Below are 15,008 nucleotides of genomic sequence, written 5' to 3'. Positions count from 1 at the left end.
TACCTCTCTCTCTCTCTCACTCTCTTTCTACCTCTCTCTCTCTCTCTCTCTCTCTCTCTCTCTCTTTCTCTCTCTATTTGTGGTACATGTGTTTGCGTTGGTGAAGGTGACAGTCGAGTGCAACCAAGCCGTAGTAAAATTTTCGTGGTTGTCTCTTTAACGTCTTACGGCGACACCAACACGTACGTATTTTCAGACTTTAGTAGATTGTGAACGTAAAGATTAGATAATATTTGCACCTATTTACAGTATAACCATGTAACAGTATATCTAAATATATACATATGCGAACTAGAATATTGGTTGCATTCAACGTGTCATCCTTAAGCGACTATGCGGCCAAAAAAAGGAAATAAAGATAGAAAAAAATAATGAAGGAAAAAGAAAAACAGAAAAACAGAAATACAGAAAAAAAGAAAAAAAAAACAGAACCAAAAATTTCTGCATTCTCAACGTAGATAAACGGCGAGCCTTACAACGAGTTTTACGAAAGGAATAAAGGGGGATGAAATAAGAAAAAGCGAAACGACGATAAAACGTTCTCGACGCCACCATGGAATGAATAATAGTCGAGTCTCCTCCCATGGAAAAGGTATAAAATTGTTTGTCTTCGTCGGTTTACACCGACTTGGTCTGATGTAACTTTTCTTTTTTTCAATTTTTTTCTTCCTTTCTTTTTTCTACTTTTTTTTTCTTTTTTCTTTTTTTTTTTAATCTTTATGCACCTGAAAAATAATATTCACTCTTAACCGATAACGTTAATTAAAATATTTAATACTAAATGGTTCTATTTTAACGAGATCATCATCGTCATCATCGTCATCATTATTATGATCTTCGCCATTAATCGGATCTATAAATTTGAGAGCAAATTAGCTCCGACACTTGAGATCCCTATTACTTATCGAGTTAACGTACCAGCCATAATCCAAAGTGCTAATCGAAATCACCGATCTATAAGATAAAGGGCGAAAGAAAGAGGGAGAGAGAGAGAGAGAGTAAAAGAGGAAGAAAGAGAGAGAGAGAGAGAGAGGGAGAAAGAAGGAGAGTTAAGGAAGACGTTGGCACTCTCAAAGATTAAGACGCAAGCCGTTAACCATCGTGTTTGAGAAAGGATCATTGACGAAATCCTATCAACCAGGTTGAAAACTCGTTATCGCTCGTGACAGCACTGTTGCTAAGCTTTCGTAAAAAGGGAATAAAGGCAAAAGAAAAAAAGAAAGAAAAAGAAGAAGAAGAAAAAATAGGGTCGAGGATCGATCGAATATTCGTTATTATTATTAAAATATCAAAGAGAGGAATATCGTAGAAAATTTTTTTTCTACAAAAATTAATAACATTAATCGTCCATATTTAATGATTTTTTTACCCTCTTTTTTTTCTTTTTTCTTTTTTTTTTTTTTTTTTTATCAAAAATTCATTCATAAATTTACGTTAATTTGAACGATCAAAAATCTCCACGTCGATCAATGAGAAAAGTATTAACATATTTTTTTCTTTTTTTTTCTAACGAATTCTAACATTAACCCGTTCTTACTACTAAAAATGGTTGATGTTCGTTTTATAAAAAATTTTGTCGTTGGCTATCGATTAAGAATAAAAGCAGGAAGGGGATGGGGGTGGGGGTGGGGGTGGGAAGAGTGAATCGGATCGAAATAGAGATATGCGATTCAATTCGATGATACAAGAAAGCTCGATCGAGGAATAAGACGAAATGAAATTCCTATTCTAAGATGGTATACCTAATACTTATTCCATAGACATAGAGGCATGTATATCCCCTTTAAAAGGCCCTTAGGGGAAAGTATAGTGTTCTCGCGGCTTTAACATCAGCAACGAACGGCAAGTCGCTGACTCGTTGAGTGGCTCATGTCAACGTGACCGGGTCAGAGAACGGGCCGATATTTGTTGGGACACGCGACGACTACGAATATGACGTTGACTGCTATGTCTGGTGGTTTATTTCTTCCTTTATTTCTTTGTTTATTTGTTTATTTTCTTTTTCTCTTTTTTTTTCTTTTTTCTTTTTTTGCTATTCCTTTTTATTTTTCCACGAAGACCAATTCGTCGAACAACAATTACTCTATAATATCGATTATTATTATTATTAATGCACAGTGACGATTTACAAAAGGATTTTCAAAGGATAAACAGTGTTGTCGAATGGTGTTGGACATAATCGTTATCCAATTTAGGATGTTGATCTCTCCGAAAATAAATGGAAGAGAAATAGTGGACGAAGGAAGAAGGGCTACTTCCCTTTCTAAAGCTCGTTTCTCTCAAAACCGAGACTCGAGGCATTATCCTTTAACTCAATTCTCTTGAAAGCACGAGGGGTAAAGACGAGGTGGAGGGAGGAGGATACGGTTAAAGGGAGCGAGGGGATAGAGGGAGAGAGAGAGAGAGAGAGAGGAGAGATGGGGTGGGGCAAATGCGAGGAGCGGGACGGATAAAGGAGAACTTCGTAACCGACAGGAGAGTTCATATTAACGAGTGCGCACGTAATCCGGAAGGGTATCGATCGAGAAACTCGAAGCCAAATTTCCTTACAACTTCGAGAAATGTCAGGAGTGGCTTTACTTTTGTCGGTGTGTCTCTGTTTGTCTGCGTTCAATCGTTCGTCCGTGTCTGCGTGCGTGCGTGCATGCGTGAGTTCGTACATATGTACGTATGTATGGATGTACATATATGTTTCTGTTCGAAAGATTCTTCTTATATCGATCTTGATGAATGATATTCGTATAAACGATGAAAAATGAATCGAGACAGAGAAAAAAAAGGGAAAGAGGAAATAGTTGAAGAAAAATGTTCTTTCGAGTGTTGAGAAGAGAGAAGATAAATATATATATATATATATATATATATATATATACATACATACATACATACATATATATCGATCGTTTTAAATAGTGTTGCATTTCTAAGAGGAGTAGGAGAAAGAAAAAGAAAAAGAAATAGGAAAAGAGAAAAAAGGAAGAAAAGGATGAAAGGAAAAAAAAAAGAAAGAATATTGCAGTATGGCGAAGCGTGATTGGTTGAAAGGCAATTTGTATTCATACATTCTGTACTAGTAATAGTAGTAGTAGTAGTAGTAATAGTAGTAGGTAGGCAGGTAGGTAGGTAAGTTGGTGAGTAGGTAGGTAGGTAGGTAGGTAGCTAGGTAGGTAAGTTGGTAGAAGCATAGGACATGAGGGTGCCGCGATTGGCATAGATTTTATTACTCGATGAATCGATACATATACATGAGTCGAGACGGTATTCAACGACTGTATAGCAAGGATTGACGTACAGACGTTATCGATCGATTCGATCCTACTAGGTTGCTCGTCTACCACCATTTTCCAATAGTCCTTTTCACGCCTACGTTCTTGACGTTCGTGCGTTCATTCTCGTTCGTCGTCATAGTCGCCGTTGTAGTCGTCGTCCTCGTCGTCCTAGTCCTTTATCCTTCGTCGAGGACGATCAAGTAGGTTCGATAAGGGCTCGCGTTCGAACTCGTTTCAAAGATGATTATAAAATCGACGAGAAATTTTCTAAGGTAAAATGTTCTACATTTTCCTAACTATTATCACTTTCATCGAGCCGTCATCATTGACATTTCATCGTGACAAGAACAATTTAGCAACCACTTTTTTCAACTACTTTCAAATCTAGATGCGTAACCGACCGACGACAATTATTCTCGTGCGTTGAGCTCTCCCAAAGGGAGGAAAAAGGACGGGGAGGGTGGGTTGGAGGGAGATTGGGGGAGGATCAGACTGTCGCTCGCTAAATTTAATAGAAAACTCCCGGCGCGAAAAGCCGAAATTCGAGGGACGTTCTCTCGCCCTCGTGTCGACTCTCTCTCTCTCTCTCTCTCTCTCTCTCTCTCTCTCTCTCTCTCTCTGATGCTTACAAAAGCTGCTGCTGCGAGCTTTAGCCTGGTACGAAGAGATACGCGTTGGAATAAGCGCATAGAATTCTCCTACACGCTACGTACTATGTGCACCGAAATATCGATCTCTTTCTCTCTCCCTCCCTCTCTTTCTCATAGTCTCTTTCCTTCTCCCTATCTCTCTCTCTCTCTTCATCTCTCTGTCTTTATTGCAGCAACTAAGCTTGTGCGTGTAAGGTTGCTGCCATAAGTGGAATCGTCGGAGAACGTAGACGGAATGTGCTTTAAAAGGTCGACTACGCGTTCGTCGCTTATCCCTCGACGACCAATACAATGATACTAATACTTTCTAAGAGAGAATATTGTTTTAAAGTGATCTTGTCGTCGTTGAAATTCGCAATTGTAATTAACTAAATTCTTTGTCTCTCTCTCTCTCTCTCTCTCTCTCTCTCTCTCTGCCTCTTTCTCTATCTACCTATTTATTTCTATCTCTGTCTGTTCTTTCTTTCTTCCTTCCTGTTTTTTCTCATAGTTAGGAAACAATGGAAATAAAAGTATGCGAGTACGTGTGTCGACGAGGCGAAGGTTAATATCGGCCTTTTACGTATGTACGTACATGGATATTTACATACGTACGTAAGTTAACAAAGGATTAAAAGTGAATTTGAAATTATGAAGTTGATGAAAAGTTGACGGTTAACTGTGTCAAGTCAATGGAAGGTGGTTGTTCCGGTTGGTCGAGTCTTCGATTTAACCTTCGGAATGTCCACTCGTGCGATACTCCAGGGGCCAATGTGTTAAGTGGGTATCGAGTAGAAAAATATAACGGAGAGGGTCCAAGAATATATAACCTCTCGAGATTCAGAGTTTATTTCTAGACGAGTAATGGAACAATCTACTCCTACTACTCTACGTTCTTTTCGATTCAATTCGTATTAGAGAAACGAATGTAAATTTTTAAACGATATTTCAATCATATTTATCAAGACTTATTTATCTCTCCCTTAGGAATATCTCCATTATCGTCGATAGATGGACAGATAAATAGATAACGTATGACTAATTGAAAACTGAATGTTCTAACGAAAAGCTCAATCCTGCTATGCGAGTGGTCACCATTCGTGTTGCCACGCTTAATTGCTCGCTCAATGATTTATTCGTGAAGTAGTAATAACAGCTAGCTAGCTAGCTAGCTAGCTAGCTATTGTATACAGGATTTATCAATAACGCGTAACGCGTAGCAAGATCGGAACACCTAATCGAGCAACGAACAAACCAAATCCCCACGTATGTATATATATATATGTGTGTATGTGTATACACATACATACATACATACATAAGATAACTATATATATATATATATATATATATATATATATATATATATATAGTTATCTTTCCACACGTGCGATTCGGGCAAAGCCGCTACTATCTAATTCATAGTCAAATTATATACGACTCTCGAAGGGTCATCGTTAAGAGGAATAAGGACAGAGGCAATAGCACCAACAACGACAGCACCACCATCACTACTACCATCACCACCATCATCATCATCATCATCATCATCATCACTAGCACCATCACCACAACAGAGAGGGAATCCACGAGAACGAAGAGAATTTCACATTGCGGTTAATGGAACAGAATTTCATATAACCATTGAACATAACCGCATCGTATATACATACATACACGGATACCTATTACCTTTCCACGCCGATGATGTTCAATCTCATATTTATATAATGTGTATAATTTGAAAAAGATAATATTTGGACATTGAGTAATATTAGAAATTTTTTATATTAATTTGAAATTTTTCAATGTATGTTTTTTCTTTCTTTTGTTTTTCTATCTTATTTTTTTTTTGTTTCTTCTTCTTCTTCTTCTTTTTTTTCGTTCTGTTTTGTTTTCGTAATTTTATTGATACAAATTTCTGCGAAAAATTTTATACCTTTCCCAAATGGTGCGTCGAGTACACTCACTTCCTTCGTATACGTATAATATATATATATATATATATATATATATATATATATATATGTATACATATGTATATTATACAGCTATGAAAATGAAAAAAATTTCACGATCAAATCCACCTCGATTGATTAATTTTCTTTCTCGATCGACGAGGACCTTCGACGCGTAACTTCGCTGCCATTGAAGCTTACTTTTGTCGAGGCGAGGATCATATTTTTACTTTTTATACTAAAATCGTGAGTATCGAGTGTTATTAGAGTGTTAGTATTCTTCCTTACTACTTATTTATTATATAAATAAATTTTTGCGTTCACCGTCAAACATATATATATATATAATATATTATATTATATGCACGTGGATATACATACCATGTGTATAATTCGTGACGAAACGTGGTATGGGACACGTTCTGGTAACTATTATCGAAACAATGTGATAGAAAATTTACTCGATCCTCACGTAGACAAGAGGAATATTAATAAAATGTTTGCTGCGCAAAAGGAAGGCAAAAAATCGTCTCGAGATCCACTATCGCGAATGAATAGTGTAACTCGTCAGGGATATAAATCGATGGAAAAAGTAAAAAACGGAATTATCCAGACGGCCAATAAAATCACACCGCAAGTCCAACAATTATATATCATATATGTGTATCTACATATATGTATATATATATGTATCTATATATATATATATATATATATATATATATATATATATATATCACACGAGTTACGGCCAAAGAGCAGCAGCATCGCACGAAATTACGATCCGTAATAATTATAAACAACGTGAAGAGAAGGCATTCTCAACGACTCAACGAAAAGGAGCAGGAAACGCTGAAAGAAAACTACGAGGAACAAAAAAATGAAGGAAACAATCAATCTGGAACATAATATATCTGCGTGTATATACACACACACACATATATATATACATATATATATATATATATATATACATATGTAGTATACACTATGGTGTGTAAGTATAATATATATATATATATATACATATACACACATATATATATATATATATACACATGTATCTCGAGCGAACAAAAGTTGGAACGAATCTGCGATCGTGCTGCCGCTGGAATATCGTGGCACCTTGAAACCGTCATAGGTCCAGGAGCCTAACTTCAAAACACAGGTCTGTACGTCGTACGGAAAGAACTCAACGTCGATGGAGCAGGAGGACTTATAAACAGCCGGCGGTTGCCAGACGACCAATCCTGAATAGTAGACCGTAGCCTTGGTCATCAGTGTCACCTCGTAGTTCCCGTCGGCGCTGGAATCACCGAAGAAACGTGCCGAGCGTGATCACGATCGGCTCTCGTGCGACAAGAAGAAGAAGAAGAAGAGGAGAAGGAAGAGGAAGAAGAAGAAGTAGAAATAGAAGAAGAAGAAGAAGAAAAAGAGGAAAATGATGATGATGATGATGATGATGATGATGATGATGATGATGATGATGATGATGATGTTGATGATGACGGAAGAAGAAGAGAAAGATCTAAAGATAAGTATATATAAAGCAAAAAAGAAAAACCAAAAAAGAAAAAGACAAAAAAAAAGATTATCTTCTTCTTTTTCTTTCGCACTGATTTCGTCTGCTCGAACCGATCGTTCCATACTCCGCTAACAATCTATATAATCCGAGGATTAATATCTAAACGTATCTTATGATCTAATAGAAGCCGCGTTTACCGACTGAGAAATCGATCCTTTATTAGGTGGAAGAAAAAGAAAAGCTTTTGTGAAAGTAAGCACGCTTATAAAATTCCTTTTCTATCCTCCCGTCAAAAGATTCGATCTCTCTCTTTTCTCTCCATCTATATTTCGTTTATATCTCTTATTATCGTTGATCTTCCTTTGCTCTCTAGAATTAAGAGAGAGCAACACAGCGACGGGGTGTTTGCTTTCGCTAAAAAATGGGGGGGGGTTCTCGCTCGTGGGTTGTTTTTTTTTTTTTAATAGCGAGAGGTATGGGGCGCGTGGGCCGAGGGGGCTTGTTTACGGGGCTTGGGGGGGGGGTTGGTGTTGTTATTTTTGTCTTTTTTTTTTTTTTGGCTTAACGGCTACCATGCGAGTGTTACCTTGAAGCCGTCATAGGTCCACGAACCGAACTTGAGGACGCAGGTCTGCTCGTCGAATGGGAAGTACTCCACGTCGATCTCGCAGGATGACTTATAAATGGCCGGGGGCTTCCACTCGACCAATCCTTGATGGTAGATGGTGGCCTTCGTGGCCAAGGTCACCTCGAAGTTGCCGTCCGCGCTGCGAGCGAGCACATTAGTGGTTCTGGGCGCTGCGGCGGTCGAGCTTACTTTGTACTTCCGATTCGATACCAAGCCGTCTTTTGTATTTTTTTTTTTGTATTTTGTATTTTGTTTTTGTTTTGTTTTGTTTTGTTTTTGATTCTTATTTTGTTATTATTACTATTATCATTTTTTTTTTTTCAATTATTTTTGTTTGAATTTTTCTTTGAATCTTTACTTATTGATTTATATACATTTATATATATATATATATATATATATATATATATATATATGCAAATGTATATATGTATTTTTTTCCTTTCCTTTATTATTATTATTATTATTACTATTATTATTATTATTATTATTATTATTATTATTATTATTATTATTATTATTATTATTATTATTATTATTATTATTATTATTATTATTATTATTATTATTGTTGTTGTTGTTATTATATAAATTTTTCATTCCTTTCTCTCCCTCTCTCTCTCTCTCTCTCTTTCTCTCTCACTCTCTCATACACCGTACCTTCACCCCTTGTGTGTTCTGTTCTCTTTTCGTTTAGAGTTCTTTCAATGAGTGTTCTTGAACAACAGAGCACACGCCACCCTTAACTTTTGTTCGATGTTACGCGCGTTTATCGGGGACTTTCGAACGAGATCTTTCTTTTCGACTTTTTTTATATACGACGAATATGAATGTTTCTTTTTCTTTCCCTCTCTCTCTTTCTTTCTCTCTCTCTCTCTCTCTCTCTCTCTCTCTCTCTCTCTCTCTCTCTCTCTCTCTCTTTCTCTTTCTCTCTCCTCGAGTCGGCGAAAAAATTTACAAATTTACGACGTGAACGAATAAACGAGCGATCGGAGTCGAGATGAAACACTTATTAATATATAATATATTATATATCACAATATATCATTCGCACTAAGGCTCTTGTTTCGATCGAGAAAAATTATAAAAAGAAAAAAAAAGAAGAAACAAAAATAAAAATAAAGAAACGATATTTTATTGATCGAAAAATAATTTTCATGTTAATCAAAGTGAATCGTTATATCAATTTGTCGAGTAAATGTATGTATGATCCTGTTTATTAACTTTTAACGTCATTATACTATAGATAGATATTAATCGTTTTCCCGTTTAAAGTCTCGTATAGGAAGAAACCGAAGAGAAATTTCGACTTTAGAATTTCCTTGGATGTATATTAGCAAGAGAATAGAGAAGGAACATAATGGTTCATCAAATATTTATCATAGACGGGCGCGTATTCGGTTAACACGTTTAATTCTCATGGGTGAAATGTCTCAGATTATGGTGCTTAAATGTAAGTACCGAGTTTGTTCATTGTTGAATTTCAATCGTTAATCCAAAGGCTAATAATCGCGTAATTAAACGTATGAATACATTGATGGATTTCGATCGAACAGGGAATGGAGGAAGCATAATAAAGGGAGATGAGGGAATGGGGATTAAAGAAAAAAGAATGATAATTATAAATTATTATCGATGGAAATTGATTGGAGAATTTATACGATACGTGTTATGTACGTACATAAATACATACATATTATCGTTGTGCTATTTCGAAATGGCAGATAATGTTGATTATTTATTTTCACGATTAAAATTTTACGTTTACCTATCTATGTATATAGAGGTACAATATAGAGCAAAAAGGAAGACTCATGAAATAATCGACTAGTACGAAGTATCGAGAGAAATGAAATGAAAAATTGCTCTCCCCTGTCTGCTTCTCTCTCTCTCTCTCTCTCTATTATTTTTTTTTTTCAATTCATCTCGCTCTCTCCAAGCGACGAAGGTCTTCTATTATCGTTCGCGAAGGCCCGGTCCATCGATATTTCACTCGGGAATCGAAACAGTGGCATTATCGTCGTTCCGCGTCTACCACATTTACCCTTTCCATTTCCGTTTTAGATGAAACAATGTGTTCGACAAAAGGAAAGTAGAAATCTGTCTATCGATAAAAATAGAGTGAGAAGCTAGCGAGTCTTTGTCTGATAATTTCTTTTCATTTTTTTTTTTTTTTTTTTTTTATTTTTTCTTTCTAATTGAAATATACCAGAGACTTCCTTGATAAATAATCATCGAGATTGACTTTAATTATATCTTTTATAAAAATGCGAATAAAGTTCTTTTTTTTTAAAGATGAAAAATTTTTTTCTTCTTGTTTTTTTTATTCTTTTTTTTTCTTTTTTTTTTTTTTTTTTTTTCTTTTTTTGAAAACTCGACGATACATTTAGACTTTTTCCTCCTCCATATATATATATATATATATATATATATATATATATATATATATATATAAATGATATCGCTTTTAAAGCTTCGGAGCAATCGGAGATTAAAAAAGATGGAAACTATTGGCAAGGAGTGGTGGATTCTCGCAGAAGTCGTTTTCATCAGCAGTCTGAACTTCAATTCCACTTAACCACCGAGACCCCACTCTTTTGCTCCTTTTATTTCTCTTATTTCTATATCTCTTTCTTCCTATTCTCTTTTCTTTATTTCTCTCTTTTCGTTTTTGCTCTTTTTTCCTTTCTCCTAACCAACCCCCACCCCCCATCCCCCCTTACCTCACCCCATTCAACTCCCTTTGCCTTCGGGTCTTTTTAATCCCTTTTTTCTCGAAACGTTCGAAAATGTTAACTAAATACGAATGTCGATTGAACATAAAAATTGCAAATTATCGCTAATTAGCTTTTATCATCGTGAACACGAAATATAATAATAATAATAACAATAATAATAATAATAATACCGAGTTAATATGATAATAGATGCAGAGAGGATAGTAGCTCTTATTTCGTTTAATATTAATAATCGTGACTAATAGGAGGATAACAAGGATGGACAATCATTGTTAAATCCAATTGATTGTCACGGAGATTAAAACAATTTTGAACATTGGTTGTAGTTCTAGTCGGGGATTATTCCAAGAGCTGATTATTTTGATCGATCCAATGCCTTGTTAAATACATATATACACACACATATATAGATATACACATATATATATATATATATTTACATATATATAAATACATATGTACATACATATACATAGGGATACATAAATACATAAGTATGTTGTACCCGCATAGAGATACGTAATTCTACATATGTTAGTGAAAATCGTATTTATCCGGCGTCTATGTAAAACTGGATCGCAAACTCGATAATATCGAGTTACTTTCAAAGAGATGAGGTTAACTTCCTTTTTGTATTTTGAGAATCCTCTTTCCTGCTAGAAGAATATGGTACGTAGAAGTAAAGCAAAAAATAATAGACAAAAGATATGAGAGAAGTTCTCACGTAAATGGACAAAGTTCTCGTAACGATATTCTTATTTTATCCGACGCATCTTCCTGGTCTTGCGGCTTGGTTTGGGTTTATCAAAGACGAAAGATAATACGGCCAATCGAGATAAGAATTTAAGATAGGATAAATAGATGAGAGGAAGAAGAAGAAGAAGAAGAAGAAGGAAAAAAAAAAGAAAACAAAAACTAGGAAAGAAAAAAAAGAAAAGAAATTGTCCAATTTTTGAATTTGAACATAGTATATTATTTGAACATAGCTGTATAATCGGAGGGAAGAAATTTTTGTTATACGTTGTAACTTCGAAGAATCGAAATTTCCGTCATCCACGAAAGGTTTTCTATCGATAAAAAGAGACTCAATTTATAGAAGCACCATCTTCGAACAACGATACGATGTCTTACGATCGGTTCGAAGATTGGCTGTTTCACGCTTGTTCCCTAGAGAAAATAGACAAGTCGTAACCCTGGAACCTAAGAGAATTGGAAACTCCTAGCAATTTTCTAATAGAAATAGTATATACTCCCTTCGAAATAGAGAAAATTACAATCAAATGTGTTTCGATATGTATGAGGTGAATGTAAAATTTCGATTGATAGAAACCTATGTTAATTAGAATAGAAAGCAATATATATGTCAAGATAATTGGGAGGATAGGATACGTGATCTCGTTTTAAATTCGTATCCTACGTCGATGGGATTTCGACGAAACTTCATTATAAACTGTGTAACAGTAATTACGATCGATTTCATTCGTAATGAATGTTTGTTCGTATTTGATTGAAGAAAAAAAAAGAAAAAAAAGAAAAAAGAAAGGTAGGAAAGAATATATAAAAGTAGACAAAATAGAAAGTAAAAAAAGGTAAAAAACAAATAATAATAATAATAATAAAAAAAAAATAAATAAATAAATAAATAAAAAGAATAAAAAAATAAAAAAAAAAGAAAAATGAAAAGAAAAAGAAAAATAGATTGGCTTGAAAGGATAGAAAGGGTTTGAAAAATTAAAAGTTCCTACGATGAGTTTCATTAATTAAAGAAATTTTTTTCCGATCGATCTAGAAAAAAGAAAAAGAAGGAAAGGCAAAGAATGCGAAAGGAAATGCCGAAGAAATTCAATTGCATCTCTCTTCTTTCTTTCTCTCACATTCTCCCACTCTCTCTCTCTCTCTCTCTCTCTCTCCTCTCTCTTTCTCGATTTGCAATGTCATCGTGAGAGATTACAGAATTTAAGGGAGGTCGTATACCTCTCTTTCGTTCTCTCTCTCTCTTTCTCTCTATCTATCTATCTATCTCACTGCCCTTTCGAAGTGCGTCATTATTTAAAGTTCGGACTTTTTAAAAAAGCAATTAAATCGCCCTGTCATCCGCGGCCGTTGCCATTTGATAAACGAGCTTCGTGCTAACGGAATCTCTGACTTTTTCTCTTGCGGAAAAGTTTCCATTTTCTTCTTCTTTTTTCCTTTTTATTATATTTCTTTTTTATTTCAATTTTGTTTTCTTTTATTTCTTTCTTTTTTCTTTTTTTTTTTTTTTTTTTTTTGGCGGAGTCGAAAGATGGGGAGGATGTCATCAGAATAGAAAGACGATTTGTATAGGACTTTGAATTATTTCTCTTTCTCTCTCTCTCTCTCTCTCTTCCTTTCTTTATCTTTGTTTCTCTCAATATATAGTATATTATAAATTCGTTCGCAAACCTCATTAGGATCGTTCCCGTTGTCGGAGTGTTCTTCATTAAAGTTCACCGCTCGACGTGGATAATAAAGCGAGACTAGAACTCTGTCCGAAGCAATTCTCCTAAGTTCAGTTATTTTTCACTTTCCTAGGAGATAAACGAGACGGCAAATTCCAGGCGGAGCTATCGAAAAATAAAACATTACGAAAGCGCATCGCGTACTTCTCAACGTACTCTCTCTCTCTCTCTCTCTCTCTCTCTCTCTCTCTCTCTCTGTGTATATCATCCATTAACGCAAAGTGAACGATTAACGCAAGTGAGTTTTTCTTATTGATAAGGAAAGAAACTTTATTCGATACATTTCATTTTTAGTCGCTGTATTTTATTTTCGTCATAGTAACGATCAAATTTCTTTGTCATTTTTCTTTGACTTTTATTTCACTTGATTTTTTTCTATTACGATTTATTTCTAATTATTTTTAAGTTCGACGATCTATCAATAGATAACGATGATTTATTCTTGACTTTTATTAATAATGATTGATATTTACTAATAATGATTTACGAGTTGTTCTCAATAATCTCTCATGAATATTTTCTATAAAATAATGAAGAGAAAGAGAGAGAGAGAGACAGAATATGTTAGCGAACCGATTTAATTGGATTCTTTGAGTCATCGATTAAAATTTTTTTCTCGATCAATGAGACGGAATATTTTTTTCCTATTCTCTCTCTCTCTCTCTCTCTCTCTCTCTATCTATCTATCTCTTTCTTTCTTTCTTTCTTTCTCTCGAAGGAATCTCAAATTTTCTTCATAGAAATGCCTTTTGTGGGAATTTCTAAGAGTGCTCTATAGAAAAAAAAAAGAAGAGGAAAAGAAAAAGAAGAAGAAGAAGAAGAAGAAGAAGAAGAAAGAAGAAAAAAGGGAGGAATCTTACAGACGACATTAGTTTTACATTATAAAAAGAGAAAAAGTGATTGAGAAAGAAAAATCGTGATATTAGATATATCATAAGCCGTCTTATGAAAAATAACATATGTATCCCCATTTTTATCATCCCTTCCATGTCTATATATTTACTTGAATGATTTCGAAACGTATGTATGTATAGTAGGTATATATTATTAAGTAGAGTACCTACCTATCTATCTCTATTCACTTACCTACCTACCTACCTATGCGGGAGTTTTCATGGATCTCAAAGTACAACGGGTAGGAAACTTTTTGGGCTGGCATTCGGAAAGGCAAACTTAGCTCGCAGTTTACTGAGGCGTGCGAAACGTGAGGCGTGACGCTTACGTTTTGAACGAAGAGAGAAAGAGATGGAGACGATTCTAGAGGGAGGGTGGTTGGGTGATAGAAAGAGAATGAGAACGAGAAGAAGAGAGAGAGAGAGAGAGAGAGAGGGAGAGAGAGAGATGGTAGTCAGGCGTGAAAAGTGGAAAGCAGAGGTCGGTTTGGAAGGGAAAAGAAAAGGAAAGCTTGAGAGGGAAAGAAGAGTTTGAGGTTTGAGGAGAAAAAGGAAGAAAAGCCGGTCTTTGGATATCTTGTTATATATATATATATATATATATAGATATGTGTATGTGTGTGTGTGTGTATGAGAAAGATATATATGTATCTCCTTTCTTTCTTTCTCTGTTTCTCTCTTTCTTTCTTTATTTCTTTCTTTCTTGCTAGCCAAGGTTACATGTTGAAGGATTGCTACGAAAGAGAGAGAAAATGACTCAGTGGTGGTAGGATAAGAAGGTAAGGGTGAAAAAAATGGAAAAGAAGAGCGACTGATTTAGCAGAGAGAGAGAGAGAGAGTGAGTGCACTCTCGGAGTAACCACACAATGCCAGTCGATGTTACGTCGT

At 35.0% G+C, this 15,008-nt stretch overlaps 1 protein-coding gene across 4 annotated transcripts in view; it reads right to left on the bottom strand.

The window, feature by feature from the left end:
* Positions 1-15,008, bottom strand: part of nAChRalpha4 (nicotinic acetylcholine receptor alpha4) — a 135,930-nt gene that overhangs the window by 47,768 nt on the left and 73,154 nt on the right. For 3 of the 4 annotated variants that reach the window (XM_085659630.1, XM_035875312.2, XM_035875313.2), the window contains exon 5: positions 7,968-8,148. The exons of the other annotated variant lie outside the window; for it this stretch is intronic. In XM_085659630.1, the coding sequence (XP_085515756.1) occupies positions 7,968-8,148 (181 nt within the window). The remainder of the gene's footprint in view (positions 1-7,967; positions 8,149-15,008) is intronic. 4 annotated transcript variants of the gene reach the window in all.

This window comes from Vespa mandarinia, chromosome 10, assembly GCF_050613455.1.
Source record: "Vespa mandarinia isolate Hongniang chromosome 10, ASM5061345v1, whole genome shotgun sequence".
Classification (NCBI taxonomy): domain Eukaryota; kingdom Metazoa; phylum Arthropoda; class Insecta; order Hymenoptera; family Vespidae; genus Vespa; species Vespa mandarinia.
Note: the sequence above shows the minus strand (reverse complement) of the source record. Positions and strands in the feature narration are given on the sequence as shown.